This window comes from Agelaius phoeniceus, assembly GCF_051311805.1.
Source record: "Agelaius phoeniceus isolate bAgePho1 chromosome W unlocalized genomic scaffold, bAgePho1.hap1 SUPER_W_unloc_1, whole genome shotgun sequence".
Classification (NCBI taxonomy): domain Eukaryota; kingdom Metazoa; phylum Chordata; class Aves; order Passeriformes; family Icteridae; genus Agelaius; species Agelaius phoeniceus.
In genome coordinates, this window is record NW_027509866.1 from 5,745,954 (window position 1) to 5,767,276 (window position 21,323).

At 52.7% G+C, this 21,323-nt stretch overlaps 1 protein-coding gene and 1 pseudogene across 1 annotated transcript; both read right to left on the reverse strand.

Moving 5' to 3' along the window:
- Nucleotides 1-21,323, reverse strand: part of LOC143692462 (uncharacterized) — a 60,466-nt pseudogene that overhangs the window by 27,434 nt on the left and 11,709 nt on the right.
- LOC143692397 (olfactory receptor 14A16-like) lies at nucleotides 9,781-10,713 on the reverse strand. Its single transcript, XM_077172631.1, has one exon. It carries the CDS (start codon nucleotides 10,711-10,713, stop codon nucleotides 9,781-9,783), a length of 933 nt encoding a protein of 310 aa, XP_077028746.1.

A 21,323-nucleotide genomic window follows, 5' to 3' on the forward strand; every position in this document is an offset into this window, starting at 1 on the left:
TTGATGTATTATTTTATGATATATGTTACATTAAGACTATACTAAAAGCAATAGAAAGGAAAAGGTTTCTTCAGAAGCTAGCTAAGCTAAGAATAGAAAAGAATGAATAACAAAGATCTGTGTCTCAGACAGAGCAAGAGCCAGCTCTGCCATGAGTGGTCAAGAAATCCAAACACCCACAGGAGACCAATCATGGGTCTACCTATTGCATTCCACAGCAGCAGATAACCATTGTTTACTTTGGTTACTGAAACTGCAGCTTCTCACAAGGAAAAATCCTAAGAAAGGATTTTTCACGAAAGATGTCTGCGACATGTCACCATTTTTTATTTAGTTAAATTAAAAGGAAAAAGTGTTTGTAATTTTCTCTGCTGTACTCATGCCGAAGAAAAAGACAAACACTTGACAGGTTATCTGTTGCCAATCAAACTCCACTCAAGTGCTCCTGTGGAATGCACTGGGAATTTCTTCACCCGTAGAACATAAAATTCTATCATATTACTAAAACAATTTTATAATATAAGAAAATGAAAAAACAATGCAAAGAAAATTCAAGTCCAAGCAGCTGAGTTTCAGGAAAAGTCCATGGACTGAAGATGTTCCTCTTTGCCATATCTGAAAGTTTCTTTTGGTCCTGAAACAGGCTTGCTACAGAAAAGTCCATCAATAGTTATCAAAAGTCCATTGACAGTCTTCAAACAATTTTGAGAAAATTTCTGAAATGTCTTGCCACAGCCCTTTATTGAACAACTTGGGCTGAAGCCAATCCCTGGCTCCTCAATGCCTCTGAGCTGCTGCCAGCTCTTTCACCCTTTTTTATTCAATTTTTTTTTTTTTTTTCTTGTCGGAAAGAGCAGCAGCAGCAGAGGAGCCAGAGAGAGGCCCTTGGGGGCCCTGGCCCATGTGGAAGGATCAGGAACCCCAGACCTGGCCCACAAAACGGTGGCCCAGGACCTGAAGGGGGAAGCAAAGCCCCCAAACCCAGCAGGAGGCCGGGAGGTGGCCCTGGTCCAGGGACCCGAGCCCAACAGCCCAGGCCTGGCCCACGTGGCAGGCTCTGCATTGTCACAGACCCGCACCCTGCTGCCAGTACAATGGCAGAACAGGTGACCAAACGCTTCCTCCCCCAAAATCACCGAGGCATGCCAGCAATGGGGGGACAGAAGCTGCCCCGAGGATCTTCATCTCGGGTCTGGGAATGTTTGTTCCCCATAGCAAACAAGTGATGACCGCTTCCCGCTGTTCCCCTTGCCTCTGCAATGCAAATGCAAAAGGTGTTCCTCCCATCTGCCTCCCGGCACCACGCCAAACCTCTCCGGCCAGGGGACCGGGGGCAGAACTTTCTGGAGCCACCTCCCCAACACCGCTGGGGCACGCGAGGGGCGGCAGGGATGGCAACCTCCAAGGGGCAATCCCCGACCAAACACCCCCCACCCTGCCAAGAACGCTGAGTTTGAAAGCAGGCAGCCGGGCTGCACCCACACCCAGCTGTCGGGCCATGCCTCCTCCATGGAAGGAGAGGCTGACGCCCTCTTCCCCTGTCCCAGCTCCACCCACAGAGGCCGCCCCGGGACAGCCCGAAAAACTCAGGGGGGAGTCACGCTGGGTGCAGGAGCCGCCGTGGCAGCTGCTGCCGGGGGCGGCGGGACCGTGGGCAGCTCCGAGGGGCTCCCGGGCTCGGTGTAATTTTCAGCAGCATCCTGAACTGGGACTGATTCGGCGTAAGGTGGCGAAGCCGCCGGGGGGGCTGGCGGGGGCGGTGGGGCCAGAGAGAATGCACCCCCCGCCGGGCCGGAAGCAGCAGCCGCGTCGTTGTCGCCTGGCAACACCGGCACAGCCGCGGGAAGCGGTGGAAGCGACACCGGATCTCCGTTGCCTGGAAACACCAGTGCAGCCACAGGAAGCGCTGTTTCGGAGGTCAGCCGCGCAGGCGCAGAAGCCGGTGGAGCCGCGGGCGGGGCTGCCCAGAGAAGCGGCCACGGGGAGAGCTGGAGCGGCCCCCCAGGCACTGGAGGCGGCCCCGCGGGCCCCAGAGACGGGACCTCGGGCACCGATGCCGCCCCCAGCTCTGAGCGGGGCGGGGTCCAGGGGCCCAGGCGGGGTGGGGCCTGCAGGGCTGCCAGGGCGGTGCCGCCCCGGAGAGAGACGAGGGGGGGAAAAGACGGCTCCGTCTGAGCATGCTCCAAAAACGCAGGAAAAAAAACTTCTTCGGCTCCGGGCGAAACTTCACCCCCCCGCTGCGATTCAGGGGGGCTGGGAAGCAGCAGATCGTCCCCCTCCAAAGGGTCTCCTCCCACAAGAACTGGGGGGAATGGGGCTTGCCCCGTGCAGTTAGCAATCCAGGGAAAAACAGCTGCTCTCCGTTGCAAAACCAGAAAAAGTGCGCTGAACACTGGATAAATCTGGGCGTACCCGAATCTACTGTTCAAAACGACTTGGAAAATGGATTCCATGCACTCCCACACAAAGATATCAAGGGCATAGAGTACATTCGTAAAAAATCCAAAGAGCTTTGCCCATCGAAAAAACTCCTAGAAATATCTCTCTGACAGGAGAATTCCGTCCTCTTCACCCCATTTGTGCCAGAGGGCAATAAGTCTCTCCTCTGAAGGGGAGAAAGGAACCTCTGCCTCTGTGGGAAGGGTCCTCCACATTTGCAGCCACAAACTGCAAAGGGCAGCATTTTCAGGAGGGGAAAAGCTAACAGAACCTTGTGACAGTGTCCAGCACTCTCTGGCCAGCTGCATGGTGCTGCTGAGCTTTCCGGACATCTTCCTGGAGGATTTTCAGGTTCTATCTGTGGTCAGCCTTGCTGTGAACTCTGTCCAAATCAGGATCTTCAGTTCTTCAGCTTCTGGCTAGAATCCACTTCTGTGGTCACTTGTGAGGTGACCATAAGTGCCATATACTCGGGGTTTACCCAAATGCAGCAGTGCTCCTCTGGGGTCTCACCAATCGATGATTCTCCTCTTCAGTCACTCAGGGTCACCAACTGTGACCGTGTTCACAGGGGTTCTTGGATGAGGGAAGAGACGAGAATGTTGAATCCATGTTCAGAAGGCTTGATTTATTATTTTATGATATATATATATATATATATTACATTATCACTATACTAAAAAGAAATAGGAAGAGGTTTCCTCAGATGCTAACTAAGCTAAGAATTGAAAAGAAGAGAATGATAACAAATGCAGCCCTCTCAGACTCTGTCCGAGATAGCTCAGTCCTTGATTGGCCATAAATTATAAACATCAAAGATGGGCCAATCACAGGTGGACCTGTTGCGTTCCACAGCAGCAGATAACCATTGTTTACATTCTGCCTCTGAGGCTTCAGCTTCTCAGAAGGAAAAATCCTAAAGAAAGGATTTTTAGTGAAAAGATGTCTGTGACAGTCGCCCAGCCCCTGTGCAGGCCCAGCCCAGGCCAGGAGCATTGCGGCTGGGAACGGCCCCTGTGCCGTGGTGCCCACAGCAGCCTTGGGGCTCTGTGCCCCATGGCCTCCCTGCTGGGCAGCCTCTGCCAGCTCCTGCAGAGCCCGTGGCACCTGTGGGGCTGCACAGACAGCCCTGCCCCGGGCTCTGCCGGCCTCTGGGCCAGCAGAGAGGCAGCCAGGGCTGGCCATGGCCGGGAACAGGCCCTGAGCCCCGCAGGAGGATGGAGCTGGGCCACAGCCAAACTCAGCCCAGGCCAAAGCTGGGCTCAGCAGCCAGGGCTGCCAACGCATGCGCACAGAGGCTGGCGCTGACAAATGTCCTGGGCCCCCTCTCTGCTCTGTCCATGCCACCAAGGGCACAGAGCAGCCTCCTCTCTGGGCCACTTGCCTGTTTGCAATGCCTTGCACAGGTGCTGGCCCTGCCCCACAAGGCCTGGCCTGAGTCCTGCCCCTGCACGCTCAGCCAGGCTGAGATGGACACTGATGGTTTCTGGGCCAGGCTCTCGGAGCCCAGCCCAGCTCCCTGCAAGCTCTGCCAGCTGCCCTGAGCTCTGGGCAGCACCAAGGGCCTCTCTGAGCCCAGCCCAGCCCAGCCGGCTCTGGCCCCACAGCTCTGCTCAGGCCAGGCTGCTCTGGGCACTGGCCCCACGGCCTCAGCCCCTGCCAAGGCCACAGCAGCAGCTGCAGCTGCCACAGGACTCAGCCCCAGCCATGGGGGAAGGTGCTGGGCCAAGGCCAAAGGAGGCTCCCTGGCTGCCCTGCTCCCCTCGGCCTGAGGTGCTGAGAGCTCTGCAGACCCTGCTGCCATCCCATCTGCCCAGGGCAGCACAAGAGCCCCGGCCTTGGGGCCCTCAAGAGCTGCTCCTGCTCCAGGCCCAGGGCCCATGCCAAAGCTGGGGCAGCCACAAAGCTGTGCCCATTTCTGTTCATTGCTGCTCTCATGGGCATGGATCCTCAAACACTTGGAGGTTGCTAATGAATTTTATTACTTCAGAGGCCTCTTCTTTCTTGAGCTCTACAGTTCAGGAATTCAGTGGGAAAAGCTCATAAATATTTGTTCGAAACCCCCAAACAAGAAAATCCCATGGGAATAATTGAAGTTTCCAATTCTTCCTTCGTTAATTAGACATATTTCAGAAGTGTATTCGAAGTGAATATACTATATTGAAAACAATGCTGAGAGAATTGTTTTGCCCGTTTAAGTTTTCTTTTCCTGTTTATAGCAATGGACATCAGCAATGTCCACTTGATAGTGACCACCAGCACCTCCTCATGCACTCTGAACAGATTTGAAAATCAAAACCCTTCATAGCTGACAATCAATCACACTTTGTCCCTACCCACACCCCACCATTTCCCTCATCCAGCCCCTGGCACTCAGAGCAGCTGAGGAATGGAGTCACATCCAGGGGTGTCCCCAGGCCTCAGGATTGGGGACAGATCAATTCAATCTCTTTATTGCTGATCTGGATGAGGCCCTCAAGGGCACCCTCAGTCAGTTCCCAGGTGAGTCCAGGCTGGGTGGGAGTGTGGCTGTGCTGGAGGGCAGGAAGCTCTGCAGAGGGATCTGGACAGGCTGGAGCCATGGGCCCAGGACAATTGGATGATATTCACCAAGGCCAAGGGCCAGGTCCTGCCCTGGGCTCACAACCACCCCAAATCCCTGACTGTGCTCTGCCCCTGATCCCCACAGCCTTTCCTGTTTCCTTCATCTCTACATTGCCAGGGACTCTCTGGTACAAGGGAGCCCTGCTCTGGGGATGGAGGAATGCCCAAGTGCCACCACTGGAGTGGGAACCACAACTCATCAGGTTTGTGTCCTTTGGGGGTCAGGAACTGGTGAGACTCAGGGGCACAGAAAGTTTCTCCTCATGGCCAACAGACCATGGTTGAACAGGACACAATTTAATAACAATCTCGCTCTTCCCTGAGCTATGTGCAATGTCCCAGCAGCATCTGAGGAGTCCACCATTGACAAGTCATTTCCATACTAAAATTAATTTCAGACAAAAGTGATTCTGTGATAGATATAAACACAATTAAGTTCTTGTATCAGGATGCTCATCCTGGAGTGGGGGCAAAACAGCTCCAACAATTCCTGATTTGCAAAGCTGTCAGTGGTGGATGGAGAAGGGAGGTCAGGCTGCTCTTGGTGTTGAGGAAATGCTGAAACCAGCCTGACTCATTTCATCTCTTCCTATCCTGGCTGATCTCCCCTCTTTCCCCTTCCACCCAGTGGCTTTTGTCTCCCACCAGGCCCCCGGTGAAGAGCCTGGCTCTGTGTTCTCCATCCCCTCCTCGCTGGCACTGCCAGGCTGGGATGAGGAGCCCCTCAGCCTTCCCTGCTCTGGGCTGGACAAGCCCAGCTCCCTCAGCCTCTGCTCACAGCCCAAGGGCTCCAGCCCCACCTTGGAGGCCCTTCCCAGACCCTGCTCCAGCTGCCAGACATCTTTCCTGTCCTGGGCAACCCAACCCTGGCCACAGTGACCTGGATAATCCCCGTCCTTGATGTCCTGGTCACACAGCCCTGGCCCCTTGTCCCCATGTCAGGCTCTGGGGTGGATCCTGTGGAACATCCTTTGGTGGAGGCTGTGGCTCCAGGTGGGCCGGGGGGATCCCGGGGGACAGGGACCCTGCTGGGCATGGACAGCATTGGACTTGTTGGGAGAAACTGTGAGGGGGAGCTGGGGCAGAGTGACCAACCCAGTGACCTGACACAGCCCTGCTGGGATGTCACATAGCCCCTCTGGGATGTCACAGCCCATTCTCTAATGTCACACAGCTGGTCTCTGATGTCACAGCCAAGTCCGTGATATCATAGTCTGCTCTGTGATGTCACATCTGGCTCTGTGATGTCACAGAGGCAGTCTGTGATGTCATAGCTGATCAATGACCTCACATTACCCACTCTGTGATGTCATAGCCCACTCTGTGACCTCATGTTACCAGATGATCAATTGCCTACACCAGCTGAGCTGACACCTGGAGCTTGTTCTCCACATCCCCAGGCCTATGGAAACCACACAGTGCCCATTGTGTGAGAAGGGGAACTGGAAGTTCAGCAGCCTCAGGGTCCTGCCAGCTCAGCCAGGCCCACTGGAACATTGGGGTTTTCAAGTTTTCAATATTCTGGGTAAGAGAGTGAGGCAGTAACAGAACGTCTACACAGCAATTAGGAAGGGCAGACTTTGGCCTGTTCAGGATGCAGATTTGGGGAGTACTAAATCAGGTACTGATTTTTTTAAGGGAAACAGCCCTTAAAAACAAATGGGGTCTGGGATGGGTGGACACATTTCAAGAAAGTAATTTTAAGGGGGAAGAAGCAGCCTGTCCCAGTGTGGCAAAAGATGAGCTGGTGAGGAAAATGACTGGCCTGGCTGCCCATCGAGATTTTGTGGGAACTCGGGAAAGAAAAGGATACATGAACTTTTGACAGAAGATCAGGCAACTTAGGAAGGGTTTAAGGATGTTGTTAGGTTATGCAGGAATAAAAGATCAGATGTGAAAGCTCAATTAGAGCTTAACCTGGCCACTTGTGCGAAAAATAATAGAAAATGTTTCTATAAATAAATTAATTTCAAATGATAAGATAATGAGAACCTCTACTCTTTTTTGAGTGCAGTGGGGAATACAGTAACTTAAGATAAGGAAAAGGCTAAGCTACTTTACACTTGTTTCTATCAATTTTCAATATTAGGACAGGTTGTCCTCAGGACAAGTGTTCTCCTGAGCTGGTAGATGGGCACAGGGAGCAGAACAGCCCCCTGGAATCCAGGAGGAAGCAGCTGCTGACCTGATGAGCCACTCAGATGCTCACAGGTGTGTGGGATCAGATGGGATCCATCCCAGGGGGATGAGGGAGCTGTGGATGAGCTCCCCAAGCTGCTCTCCATCATTTACCATCAGTCCTGGCTCAGCAGGGAGGTCCCAGAGAACTGGAGGTGCCAGGGTGAGCCCATCCCCAGGAAGGGCTGGAAGGAGGAGCTGGGGAACTCCAGGCCTGTCAGCCTGACCTGGGTGCCCGGCAAGGTTATGGAACAGATCACCTTGAGTGCCACCACAGGGCACCCACAGGATGGCCCAGGGATCAGAGCCAGCCAGCGTGGATTTCAATATCTGCACTGATGATCTGGATGAGGGGATTGAGTCCATGATCAGCAAATTTGCAGATGGCACCAAGCTGGGTGTGAGAGTGGATCTGCTGGAGGGTAGGAGGGCTCTGCACAGGGCCCAAATCCAACAAGGTGAGGTTGAACAAGTCCCAGTGCCGGGTCCTGCACTTTGGCCACAACAACCCCTGCAGCCCTACAGGCTGGGGACAGAGTGGCTGGAGAGCAGCCAGGCAGAAAGGGACCTGCAGGGACTGATGGACAGCAGGCTGGACATGAGGCAGCAGTGTGCCCAGGTGGCCGAGAAGGCCAATGGCTGCTGGCCTGGATCAGGAATGGTGTGGCCAGCAGGAGCAGGGAAGGGATTCTTCCCCTGTGCTCAGCACTGGTTGGGCAGCACCTCGAGTCCTGTGTCCAGTTCTGGGCACCCCGATTTAGGAAGGACATGGAGGGGCTGGAGCGTGTCCAGAGAAGGGCAACAAGGCTGGGGAGGGGTCTGGAGCACAAGTCCTGTGAGGAGGGGCTGAGGGAACTGGGGTTGTTTATCCTGGAGAAGAGGAGGCTCAGGGGAGACAAGGCAGTGTCAGGGCACAGGTTGGACTTGATGATCCCCAAGGCCTTTTCCAACCTTGCTGATTCTGGGGTTCTCTGAAAGCACCCTTGGAGCAGTTGCAGGATGAGCCCTGGGCCTCCTCTTCAGCAGCTCCAGCAGCCCAGGTCCCTCAGCTTCTCCTGGCAGCCCCAAAGCCCATCCTGTCAGTCCTGCAGAGACTCTGCAGCTCCTCCTCATTGCCCAGAACAGGGAGCCCCAGAGGCAGACACAGCAGCCCAGATGTCTCCCGCTGGCCTGGGGTGCCTCTGGCAAGGGAGCAGCAGCAGGCACTGCAGGAGCCTGCAGACAATTCCTGCAGCACTTGTAGGATGATCCTGCTGCCCAAGGGACGTTCCCATGGGGCCAAGTCAGGAACTGCAATGGGGAGTGTGGCCAGAGGGGAAAGGGCAAACAGGGATGGGCTGTTTGCAGGGGAGGGAACCGGGCTGGGCAGTGGGTAGAAATTTGAAGCAGGAAGAGTGGAGAAAGCAAAGGTTCAGCCAAGGAAATGGTCAGGGCAGTTTGGGGATGGCTGCCAGGCAGCCCTGGCTCTGAGCAACAGCGTCTGCAGTGGCACAGGAAACTCCCAGCTGATGGGAACAAACTTTCTGGCTGAGTGCAGAGGCCAGGACAAAGCTGAGTGGTTTCCCTGGTGTCCCGCAGGCCTTGCTGGCCCCAGGGGCTGATGGCATTTGTGCTCCCTCAGGTTCATGTCCCCACAGCAACAGCATGGGGGTGCTGGCCCTGCTGTGTGCAATGCAAACAGGGGCTGCTGAGGCAGTGCTGCCGTGTCTGTGCCTGCAAGGATGGGGCACCTGTGTGAGCTGGGGGAGAGGCCAGGGCTGCAGAGGGGGGATGTTGTTGGCAGCTGCATGAGGACGCTCTGGGACGCTGCCCTGGGCTGTGCAGCGCCCTGGGCATGGATCAGCCCCTGCTCTGCTGCTCCTTCCCGTCTGGCCCAGGGCCCTTGCAGAGCCCCAGCCATGCTGTTTGCCCCCAGCCTGCCCACGGCCAGCCTGGGGCTGCTGACGGGGGTTTCTGTGCTGAGCATTGGCCTGGCCGTGTTCTTGAGAGAGCCTGGGCAAGGAGCCTGGAGCCCCCAGGGCCTGGCCTGAGGCGTCAGCGCTGCCCCAGCAGTGCCCACGGCCTGTCCCTGCTGCAGCCCCGGCACTGCCACCCCCAGGGCTGTGCCCGGCCCCGAGAGCACTCAGGCCCTGCAGCAACACCAGGGCCACCAGGGCAGCGGGGCAGGGCCACGGCAGCAGCACTGGCAACACCAAGTGCTGCTGCTGCTGCTGCTGCTGCTGGGCACAGCTGCTGGGCCAGCCCTGATCTGCCCCAGCTCTGCACACAGACATTGCTGCTGCAGCTCCAGAGAAGGCAACAAAAGGGCATCTCTGCAGAAAACTCTGCTGGGAGATCCTTTAGTTCCTTTAAATACACTGAGAGTGCAGCCCCTCATTGACACAGTGTGTGGCCACAGGGAAGGTGGAGAGAAACAATATGAGAAATGGCACAAACAATGACATTATTTGTGGACAATATGGAAAAAGTAAAAGAAAAGAAAAAACCCCACGAACAAACCAACAAGAAGTATCAAAGATTCCATTTGTTACAAATGATTGGCATAAATTTGACAGCAGTTTAATGTTTCTGAAACCATCCAGTCATCACTCTCCACACTGCAGCCTTGAGCTCCTGGTTCCTCAGGCTGTAGATGAGGGGGTTCAGGGCTGGAGGCACCACTGAGTATAGAACTGACACTGACAGATCCAGGGATGGGGAGGACATGGATAAGGGCTTTAGGTAAGCAAATGTGCCAGTGCTGATGAACAGAGAGACCACAGCCAGGTGAGGGAGGCAGGTGGAAAAGGCTTTGTGCCGTCCCTGCTCAGAGGGGATCCTCAGCACGGCCCTGAAGATCTGCACATAGGAGAAAACAATGAACACAAAACAGCCAAGTCCTAAAAAAGCACTAAGAGCAATGAGCCCAAGCTCTCTGAGGTAGGATTTGGAGCAGGAGAGCTTGAGGATCTGTGGGATTTCACAGAAGAACTGGCCCAGGGCATTGCCATGGCACAGGGGCAGGGAAAATGTATTGGCCGTGTGCAGCAGTGAAAAGAGGAAGCCACTGGCCCAGGCAGCTGCTGCCATGTGGGCACAAGCTCTGCTGCCCAGGAGGGTCCCGTAGTGCAGGGGTTTGCAGATGGACACGTAGCGGTCGTAGCACATGATGGTCAGGAGGGAAAACTCTGCTGAGATAAAGAAAAGAAAGTAAAAGACCTGTGCAGCACATCCTGTGTAGGAGATGTTGCTGGTGTCCCAGAGGGAATTGTGCATGGCTTTGGGGACAGTGGTGCAGATGGAGCCCAGGTCAGCGAGGGCCAGGTTGAGCAGGAAGAAGAACATGGGCGTGTGCAGGTGGTGGCCGCAGGCTACGGCGCTGATGATGAGGCCGTTGCCCAGGAGGGCAGCCAGGGAGATGCCCAGCAAGAGGCAGAAGTGCAGGAGCTGCAGCTGCCGCGTGTCTGCCAATGCCAGCAGCAGGAAGTGCCTGATGGAGCTGCTGTTGGACATTTCTTCTGTCTTGGCAAGGGGACCTGTAGAAAAAGTAATCATGGAATAGTTGGGTTTGGAGAGGACTTGAAATATCCCAGCACAGCCTGGGGGCACTTTCCCCCCACTGCCTGCCCAGGGCTCTGCTGCCTGGAGCTGTCCCTGCCAGCAGCTGCTTCCCTGTGCCCAGGGCTGGGCCCTGCCAGTGCTGCCAGAGCCCAGCCCAGCCCTGGGGGCTCAGCTCTGCCCTGCAGAGCCCTCCCAGCTCAGGCACTGCCCAGGGGCAGCTCTGTCTCTGCAGGCTCTGATGGAAACGTCAGAGCAACCCTGAGGAGGCTGGAAAAGCGACACTGATGCTGCCTCAAAGGACTGATTTCTTTCACTGCATGCTTTATTCAGATCTCAGATAATTTATTATGTTTCCTCAGCCTTACCTCAGGGATGAATATGTATGTACAATTTCCCATCAAGGCATCACAGAGCAGTAGAATGAAAAGCAGGATTTCCCCTTTTATGCATCCCCTGCCTTGCTGTGCTCCCTATATAATCTAAATTCTGCAGTTAAATGCAATGCTAGGAGCAGTCCTGAACAATGCAGCATCCTCCCCACACAAGGAGAACACTTCCAAGCCTCACCAGCTGCCTCCCCCCAGCCAGATCTTGTCCCCCAGTGCTGGGAGCAGCTGCCAGGGCTGGCTGAGAGCTGTCCCTGGCAGGCAGCAGAGTCCCTGCCCCAGCACAGCGCCCTGGGCTGCAGGACCCTGCTCTGCAGGACAGCCCTGGGCACCCCTGGCTGCTCTGCACAAGAGACAAGCAGAGAATGTACTCACAGGCTCTGCAGGCATTGGGATGTTCCAGCTTGAGGAGATGGCTCCAGGAGCTGCAGCTGCATTGTCCTGCAGCCAGAGGTTCCTGTGCCAAGGGCTGGCAGTGATTGTGCCCCAGGCACTTCTCAGCCCCTTCCCAGTCCTGACTGATTGAAGCTCTCTGTGCCTCTGGGCTGTGCCCGGGCTGGCTGCAGGCAGTGCCCCAGCCCTGCTGGGCTGGCACAAGAGCTGCTCATCCAGAGAAATGTGCTTTTGAAGCTCTTCTTGGTGACCAGGAGCTGCCTCTGGGCCAGGAGCCCAGCCCAGCTCAGCAGCACAGACACAGCACCAGGACTTTAATCAGCCTCTGGGCCTTTGTGCTCAGGCCCTGAACATCAGTCCCTGAGAGGGAGCTGAAGAAACCTCTGCAGAATTCCAAGGCAGAATCCAACTCCAAACTTTCTTGGACTTTTAATGGGTTCCACTGAGGGACATGACTGAGCAAGTGTCCCCAGGCCCCAGGCAGAGCAGAGAACTGCAGGCAGTGCTGACAGGTGGGGACAAAGAGAAGCCAAGTCTTGGTGGCCTGGGGCACAGCAGGGTCTGTGCCAGCAAGGGCTGGGAGGAGACACCTTGTCCTGAGGCCCTGGGGCCTCCTGGCACAGCCCCAGCCAGGCTGGGCACTGTCAGCCCCTTGTGCTGCCCTCAGCATCCCCCCCTAGCCCACATCCCAGTGGCCTCAAGGATCTGCTGCAAGGAGTCCCTGGGGAGCCTTGCTCAGCAATGGCCCTGGGGGCTCCTTCATGCTCCCTGCAGGGACTGCAGCTTTTTCAAAGGACTTGGAGTTTGGCTTTTGCCTTGGAGTCTCTGAGAGGTTTGTGCAATCATGGCCTCCAATTATCTGCTGTAATTAGTCCCTGGAGAGGCTCTGTCAGTAACAACACTGAGTGGGGCTCATTAATACTTCAGGGTACTTCAGTTATTTGAAGGTACTTGGTGTTTCCCTTTTGATACAGACTCTGTGAGAGGTTTGTGCAATCACGGCCCCAATTATCTGCTTTAATGAGTCCCCTGAGAGCTTTGTACTGACACTCAGTGGTGCTCAGTAATGCTTTGAGATACTCAAGGTTTTTAAGGTACTTTATGGATTTAAGGATACTTTTAGATACTTTTAAGGATTTTCCTTTCCACACTGAGGCTCTGAGAGGTTTTTGTGCCATCCTGGCCTCCAAGTCTCTCCTCCAAGGGGTCCATGAGGAGCCTGTGTTGAGTATCTTCCCCCTTTCTGTTTTAACACAAAGATGGAATTGAAAGAATTTTTTAAGACTTTCTAAAAGCATCCAAACAAACATGGGACAATCAGCAATACAACAACAACCACTAAGAGAATTAATAGTCCTGTTCTAGCTAGACATCATCCAACCCTTTAGTCCCTTGGATTGGAAGAGTTTATTGACCCAGTCTTTGTTTTCTACTTGAAGCTTCTTGAACCCTTTCTTCAGTACCTGAATGCTCTTGTGCATTGACTTGCTGTGGCTGGAGAGGTTCATGCAGCACATGCCCTCAGAGTCTACACAGCCATGCCCATGTGCCCAGAGTAAAATCTCTATCGCTGTTCTGCAAGGTGGCGTGTCTGATGGTCTCTGTGTCTGAGAGCAGCCACTCAATGTGAGGGAGGCAGCATTGGTTTGCTTACTTAACAGGCACCCAGGATGGTCTGATTGTCCTAAAGCTTTAGCTGCAGCCACCCAAGGTAGTAAGATGGAGGCTGCTATTCTTTGGTTTTGACTCCAATAGATGACATTATTTTTGCAATCAGATTCAAAGTAGTGTGTAGATCTTTTTGCTCTCTTTCTCTGGCCATTAATCATTTTTGTGTTGGGTGCCAGCAAGGTAAGCCTCCCCAAGCTACAAGGTCTGCCTTTGATGTGTGAAGGGACAGCAGGCCATGCTCTATCCTTGCAAATAAGAAACACACCCTGCAGCAAGTTGAATGGGTAGCTACTGGACCAAGAAATCATGGAAGAGGTGTAATTACACCATCAGCTGTGGTTTTTGTAAGTGGGATGGTATGTGGAGATGTCTCTCCTGATAGTTTCTTTTTTTCTTGTAATTTTGTGTCTTTCACCCTCTTTCCATCTCAGACAGTAATAAAACCTTACACAAAAGTCCATTTTTACAGAGCTGAGAATTTCTACCCCCTGAGTTCAAGTGGTGCATGCAGGAGCTTCTGGGTCCAGTAGTCCCAAGCACCGACAGGGTTGCACTTCTATTTGCCATCAGGATTGTCACCTGGCATACTGCAAATGGCACCCTCAGGTATTGGCCAGACATCTGTAGGCAACCCCAGTAGGCAGGTGGAGAAGGGGTCATCAGGGCTAGCGACAGACAGGCACAGGGTGTCTTGTTCCATGGCTTTGCTAGAGTTATCCATACACTGTGCTTTGTGTTTTTGAGGGCTACCCATCCACTCGTGAGGAGCATGGTTGCAAACAGGCTGAGGAATGTGAGTAGAAGCTTCCTATGTGTCATCTTCAAGAGAATTGTCTAGTCCAGGTGCCAGAGTCACTGTCTGGTGGGTTTTGTCTTGGGGTAGACTTGGGGGTTCCTTTGCAGAATCCACACTCAGTGGCTACAGGTAGGGCTTGATGTTCTTATCTGGGATACACCAAAGTCCTTTATCACAACTGGTCTCATTGTGGCAATTTGGCCTTCAGGTCCTTTGATGTTAATAAGTTCTGCACTTTGGAGACTGTCACGGTCACCTCCAATCTCGGACAATATTCCTGCAGTAGCTGTAAACGCCCAGTTAGGAGCCCACTTGGAACGTGAGATACCTGTCACATCTGCTCCCATGTCCACAAGCCCTGTCAAAACAATCTTTTCACTGTTAAGTTCCAGAGTGCAGGTGATTTTTGGTCAATCCTGATTTATCACATCCCTAGTAAAGTGTCATCAGCATCCTGCTTGGGCAATTGTTAGTCCTTGGGGTACAAAACAAGGTGGGTTGGGAGACAGGGCCAGCACTGTAATTTCTCATTGTGAGGACATTGATAGTATGGATGGCAATACAAAAAATCCTTCAGTGCTTGATTGGTAGTTTACTAAAATTAATAGTTCACAGGGTTGATCTTCGGGCCCCAGCTGTCCTGTCGATATTTCATGGGCAAAAGAATCAGTTAAAACAACAGATTCCAGACTCACCAACTTCAATTTTGCCCCTGGTGGTAAGGTGGTTGGCAAATGGGAGATGAGGTGCTGGAGTTTAGGGCTACATTATCTGTAATGGGTGTACAATTCAGCGATTGTAGGCATCATTGGCTTGAACATTTGTGCCATAGCCTGAGGCCACCTTGCACTCCAATGGCAGTTTTTGGCTGCTTGGTGTAGTTACCTTTTGAGAAATTCCACCGAATTTAATGTTGATTATCCATTAGGGACCGGATAGGCACCTTGTCCTTGGGGACAATCTTTTCTAAAATGTCCTTGTTGACCACACTGGAAACATATTTTTGGGCCCTGTAGATGTTGCTGGGGCCCCTTAAAGGGGAATTTCATGGCCCCTAGGGCTTCTACAACTCCCGATGCCTGGGCTTGTACAGCTGCTCTGTGTTCTGTTGTTCTGAGGCAATTTCAGGCCTCAATCATCTGCAGGCATGTGGGTTCCAGCTCTAGTGGAAGGGCACACAGCACTTTCTTACATTCCAGGTTGGCATTGGCTACCCCCAACGATTTTAGTAATTAATTTTGAGTCTTTTCATTCCAGACTTGTTTCTCTAGTGCCTGTTTAAGGTGATCAATAAATTTCATGTAGGGCTCTCCAGGTTCTTGTCTTCTGTTTACGTAGTCCAAACTGGGGGTGGTACCATCCGGTACCTGGATTCAAGCTTTCAAAACCATTTTTTTTTATATCATCCAGTGCTTTTCTGGGGATACCTGCTGCTTGATCATCTGGTAGGCTGTGTTGTCCTCCAGCTAGATGGTTGATTGTCATTTCAGCCCTTGCCTCATTATTAGCACAGTCTTCTATTAATTCATTTAGCGAACGTTTCCATCCCTCTTCCCACAGGGTGTATTCTGTAGGTGACAACAACATGGTCATAATATATTTTAAATCATAGGGGGTTAAGATGTGCTGTAAACATGGCCCTCATTAGGCCATTAAAACAAGGTAAGTCCTTCCTATGGTCTTTAGCCGCCCTACACAGATCCTTGATTTCCCCATAAATCAATGGCTGATACCTGGAATTCTGCCCCCTTCTTTAATAACATACCAGGGCATTGAGGAGTTTCAAGGTTATTTGCCAGTCTCCTTCCTTAACTGGAGGCATGGCCCAGGGTGGAGGTGGAATGATTGACAGTGGGGGCGTGACCCACAGTTGCGGGGGTGGAGTCTGGAGGTTCGTTCAGGGCGGAAGAGAAGGCTGTGGTAGCAGGAAGTGGAGGAGCCAAGATGGAGGGAGGATGGTTGGGCTCCCGAGCCACATTCAGGCTCCTTCCATCTTGAGTCTCCAGGGCATGATGCTCCAAGACTGCGTGGCCATTGCCATCTTGGACCATCGTGGAAGGTCTGAGAAAGGCAGGTTTGAGGGGAGGTCCCGAGTTAGGAGTGACCAACGGATTGAGTTTTCAACACACTGCTTGCTGGTGAAGGGTCTCAAGGATGGTGTGGAAGATGGGGAGCATGCGGGATACAATGGGGTCCCTTTTGATTGAGACGTTGTACAGTTTAACTCCCACTGAGTCCCAAAATACAGTGGTATGGATTTCATGAGCAGAGGTGTCTGGAAAATTTTTAATGATCCACCTCATGATTGATTTGAATTCGTTCTCTGAAAATATTTTGTCATGATCTGTGAGAATTAACTTAAAGCATCCATATATGCTGCTTTCTAATTTGGACATCTGGCTGCCCATTTTTCTCTTTCTCCACCTTATGGGGAAGAGCCACCAGAACACCCCAAATCAGTTATGGGATGCGGGTGCATATTGTAAAAACACAGTGGCAAAATGGGCAATAAATGTCTTGCATTTCCCCAAACCCACCTGCAATCCTATGCAGGTGAAACCGTTGTTGTCCCTGCCGATCCTGGCCAAGGTCCCTTGAAGCAACGATGAATCCGCCGGGCCCAGCACAATCCACAATCCCAGGGAGCACTGGCCTATCCATCAGCTAACCCCAGCTGACGTGACTGACACAGGGAGCCCTGAGTGTCATGGTCCCTGTTTGGGCGCCCAAGGTCACAGTGAGGGTGGCTCTGACCAAACCTCTCTGGTTCCCTGACTTCAGGGCAAGGGTGGCAAAAATGAAAAGAGCAGGATCAATAGAGTTGTTTAAAAGGAACTTTAATAACAGGGTGAAAAACAATAAACATGGAGAAGTCGAGAACAGTATGAGGGGCAGGATCCAAAGACCCGAGACAAAGGGGAGCAACAACATGTACACTTGGGGGTAGAACACTCTAGAACAATAACCCTATAGGGGAAACAAGTAACCAGTAGGGGAGGAGAACTTGGACAAGTTAGCATAAAAATACTAAAGGCTTTTTGGAGAACTTTCAAGCTCACTTTAATTTAAACAAATGATTCCCAGGGCTTGAAACTCATGCCCAATTCTTTTGGGGTAAAATCTGTCTGACTGAGTTACAGCTGGGCTAACTCCCACATTGCTGATTTGCTCTGGCCCCTTGGGACCCTGCGGCCTAACAGAGCCACAGGGATGTCCTTGGTTCCACGAGGCCCCACAGTGTCACAATGGTGCCTTGGATCCATGGTGCTCTGCAGTGTCACAATGGCCCCTTCATTTCACAAGGCTCCCAAGTGTCACATTGGTCTCCATAGGAAGGAAACCACAGAGCACCCGTGTTTCAGGAGCTGATGAACAGCAGCCACCAGAGGCCAAGGCAAGCCTGACCTGTCTGTCCTGGCAGGTTTGCTTGGAGCAACCCTTGGATATTTGAAATTATGAATGTGGAGTCCTAATTTCAGACATTTGTGCCTGGAGAAGGATGATTTTTTCCATACAAAGAAAAGCACGGAGCCCTTTCCACTGTTTAGAAAACAGGTGAGTTCTGGCACTCAGGAGTTAAAGATCAGCCAGACCTGTCTGTCCTGGCAGCTTTTGTCTGGCAGCAATCCTTGGATACACAGAAATTTGGAGATGGAATCCCAAGTTTGGGCATGGATACCTGGAAAAGATGGACAGTTCTTTTCCATAAAAAGAAGGAAAGCCCAGAGCCCCAATGTTTCAGGAACAGATGGGAGTGGCCTTCCACATTCCAAGGTCAGCCAGACCTGTCAGGTGACCCCTGGGAGCCCAAGGCAGCCACACCTGTTTCATGTTCCCTTGGCTCCACAGGGCCCTGCAGTGTCACAATGGCTCCTTGCTCCCATGATGCCCTCAGGTGTCATAATGGCCCCTTGATTACACAAGTCCTTAAGGATACTAATGGTCTCCATGGTTCCACAAGGCCCCACAGTGTCCTAATGGTCTTTGGGTTCCATGAAGCCCCTCTGTGTTACCATGGCCCCTTGGTTCCATTGGGGCCCAGTAGTGCAACAATGATTCCCTTGGTTCCACAACTTCCCCTAGTGTCACAATGGCCCCTTCCCTTCATGAGGCCCTGCAGGGTCACAATGGTCTCCATGATTCCATGGGGCCTTGCAATGCCACAATGCTCTCCATGGATCCACAGTGCCCTGCAGGATCACTGCAGCCCTTTGGCTCCACGAGGCCCTGAAATGCAGCAATGGCCTCTTGGCTCCACAAAGCCCTGCTGCTTCACACTGGCCCCTTGGGACCATGCGGCCCAACAGAGCCACAATGATGTCCTTGGTTCCACGAGGCACCACAGTGTCACAGTGGTCCCTTGGATCCATGGTACCCTGCAGGGTCACAATGATCCCCTTGGTTCCACAAGTTCCTACAGTGTCACAGGTTCCACAAGGGCCTGCAGTGTCACCATGGCCCTTTGGCTCCACAACGCCCCGCAGTGTCACAATGGTCTCCATAGGAAGGAAACAAGTGAGCCCCAGTGGGGCAGGGGCAGATGAGAGGCAGCCACCAGAGGCCAAGGCTGGCCAGACTTGACTGTATTGGTAGATTATTTTGGAGAGTAACCCTTGAATATATGGAATTTTAAAGGTAGAATCCTAATTTTGGCCATGTGAGCCTAGACAAGAAAGACAGTTCTTTTCCATAGGAAGAAAAGCATGGAGCCCCAGTGCTTCATGGTCAGATGGGAAGTGGCCCTTGACATGCCAAATTCAGTGGGACCTGTCAGACAGCCCCCAGGAGGCCAAACCAGACAGACTTGTTCAATGTTCCCTTGATTTCATGGATCCCCACACTGTCACAGTGTAATCCTTGATTCCATGAGCTCTGGCAATGTCACAATGGCTTCTTGGTTTCATGAGCCCCAACAGAGTCACAGGGTTCCCGTGGCTCCATGTGGCCCCGCTGTGTCACAATGGCTCCTTGTTTCTATTTTAAATCAATCACAATGAAACCACAGTTTGATCACTGATCCTTGCTTCCATAGGGCCCATGATTTGCACAATGGTCTCCTTGATTCCATGATTCCTGGATTCCACAGTCTCACCATCGTTTCCTTGGATCTCCATTGTCACAACTGAGCCATGGCTCCATGAGGTTCCGCAGTGTCACCGTGGTCGCTGTCAGAGGCTGGATGAGATCCATGTCCCGAGACACCTTGGGATGCTCGGAATGCCCGTGTGGGGCCAGGGCCGGGTCAGGCCTTGGTTTGTGGTGGGACAGAGCCCCGCCCCCAGCCCTGGCCTAGCAGAGCTGTCAATCACACAGCAGGGGCGGTGCTAACCCAGCTCTGATTGGCCCAGCTGTCAATCAATCAATCACACACCAGCAGCTGGTGCTACCCTGTCTCTGATTGGACAAGCAACTGGCAGTCCCACCCCAGGGGCGGGGCCATGAAGGCCCAGGGGGTTAAAAGCCAGAGCAGGAGGCCAGCCCAGGGTGTGGATCCTGCCTTCTGCTGGGGTTCCTCTGTTGGTGATGCTGGAACCTGAGCAGTTGGTGCCCATGTGCGTGTCCTTCTATGGATCTTCTGTCTTTCTGTTGTTCTCTATTTCTTCTCCTTCTAATCCTACTTACCTGGAACATTTCTGGGTAACTTAAAATCTTAAAGGTTAAAGGATTTGAGGTGAAATGTGTGGGAATCCAGGGCACAAGGAATATTTCTCTGTCTGCTCTGAGGGGTCCTGACCCCAAGAGAAACACTGCCTTTAACCTTTGCCCATGGAGAGGACTTCCAGGACATAGAGACCGACTAGAATTTAGCAAAGTGTGGAATAGATTAGATGGGAGTACACTATGTTCCTTGGGTGAGAAATTTAGGTTTTGGGATTTTTAGTATGGTGTAGATAGGAAGCAAGATGCAGGAATTGGGGTGTAGTCCCTGTCTTCTTCATCTACTCCATTTTTTACAGTGTTGGTGGGACGGGGTCATTGGTCAAGGAAAGCACAGTGCAGAGGTTATGTGGACAGTCAAGGGATGAGTTATTGGTCTATAAGTAGAAAAAATGTATGTTTTAAGAGTTAATTGGATGAGACAACTTTAAAAGACCTTGAAACTGAACATTTTGGGGCCATTTTGTGGTGCATTTCCAGCGTGCTGAGCCTGGTGTGGACAGCGTGCAAAACTTTATTTAAGATATCAATAAGCTGAAGACCAAAAAAGTCCCATGCATCTCCTTTTACATGGCACAGAACTACTACAGGAGGGTTTCTCCCATCCAGGGAGCCCCCAGAAAGGCCCAATGTAAAACAAACATCAAAAACTGGTGCTCTGACAAGGTTTGAAATAAGTTGGGTTTTTTCCATAAAGTTGTTTACTGAAGGGTGTTGGCTTAATTGGCCAATCATATGAAATGTGTTGATTAAATGACCAATGAGGTCCACCTGTAGCAAAACAAGACATAAAACAAGAGGATTGAAAAAACAGGTGGCTTTTAGTCCTTAGCCTTCTGATCTGAGTCTGTGTCATCTCTGATTCAGTGGTGACATTTGGGGATCTGTGGGGGCTATTGGGGATCCTTTCTGCACCTCGTGACCCAACAGGAGCTTCTCTAATAAACTTTGCCTGAAGCTCCCACTGTGCCCATGACAGGAACCCCTGTGAGTGTCTGGGCCATCCCAGCTCTTTGGCAGCCTGGGCACTCCTGGGATGTCACCATGGAGCCCCCGTGAGTGCCTGTGACAGATGGGTGCCTTTGCAGCCCAAGGTGCCCTGGGATGTCACCATGGAATGGCTGTGACTGCCTCTGACCACAGGGCGCTTTACCATCCCCAGAAAGCCCTGGGAGGTCTCCATGGAGCCCCTGTCTCTGCCTGTGACATTCCAGCTCTGGAACAGCCTGGAGACTCTTGGAAAGATCCCATGGAACCCCTCTGAGGGCCCGTGACAAATCTGATCCTTAGCAGGCAACCATCCCATGGCCCCCTATTGCTATGGTCAGTTTCCATGGCAACCATCCCCAGCCCCCTGTTGCTATGCTCAGTTTCCATGGCAACCATCACCAGCCCCCTGTTGCTATGCTCTGTCCCTTGGCAGCTCCATGGAGACCCCATGCCAGGGGTGGTTGCCATGGACACCAGCTCAGGCCTGCAGCCAGAGCCCGTTGCCATGGCAACCATTGGCAGCCCCCATCCCCAGGCTGATGGGACCCCAGAAGCACAGAATTGGCTGAGCTGGGAGGGACCCATCAGGATCCTCCAGTCCAACTGCTGGCCCTGCACAGGACACCCCAACAATGCCAGCCTGGGCCTGGCAGCGCTGGCCAAACGCT

Bases quoted from the DNA above. Each gene is read 5' to 3' on its own strand.
- LOC143692397 (XM_077172631.1), bottom strand. From the start codon at position 10,713: ATGTCCAACAGCAGCTCCATCAGGCACTTCCTGCTGCTGGCATTGGCA.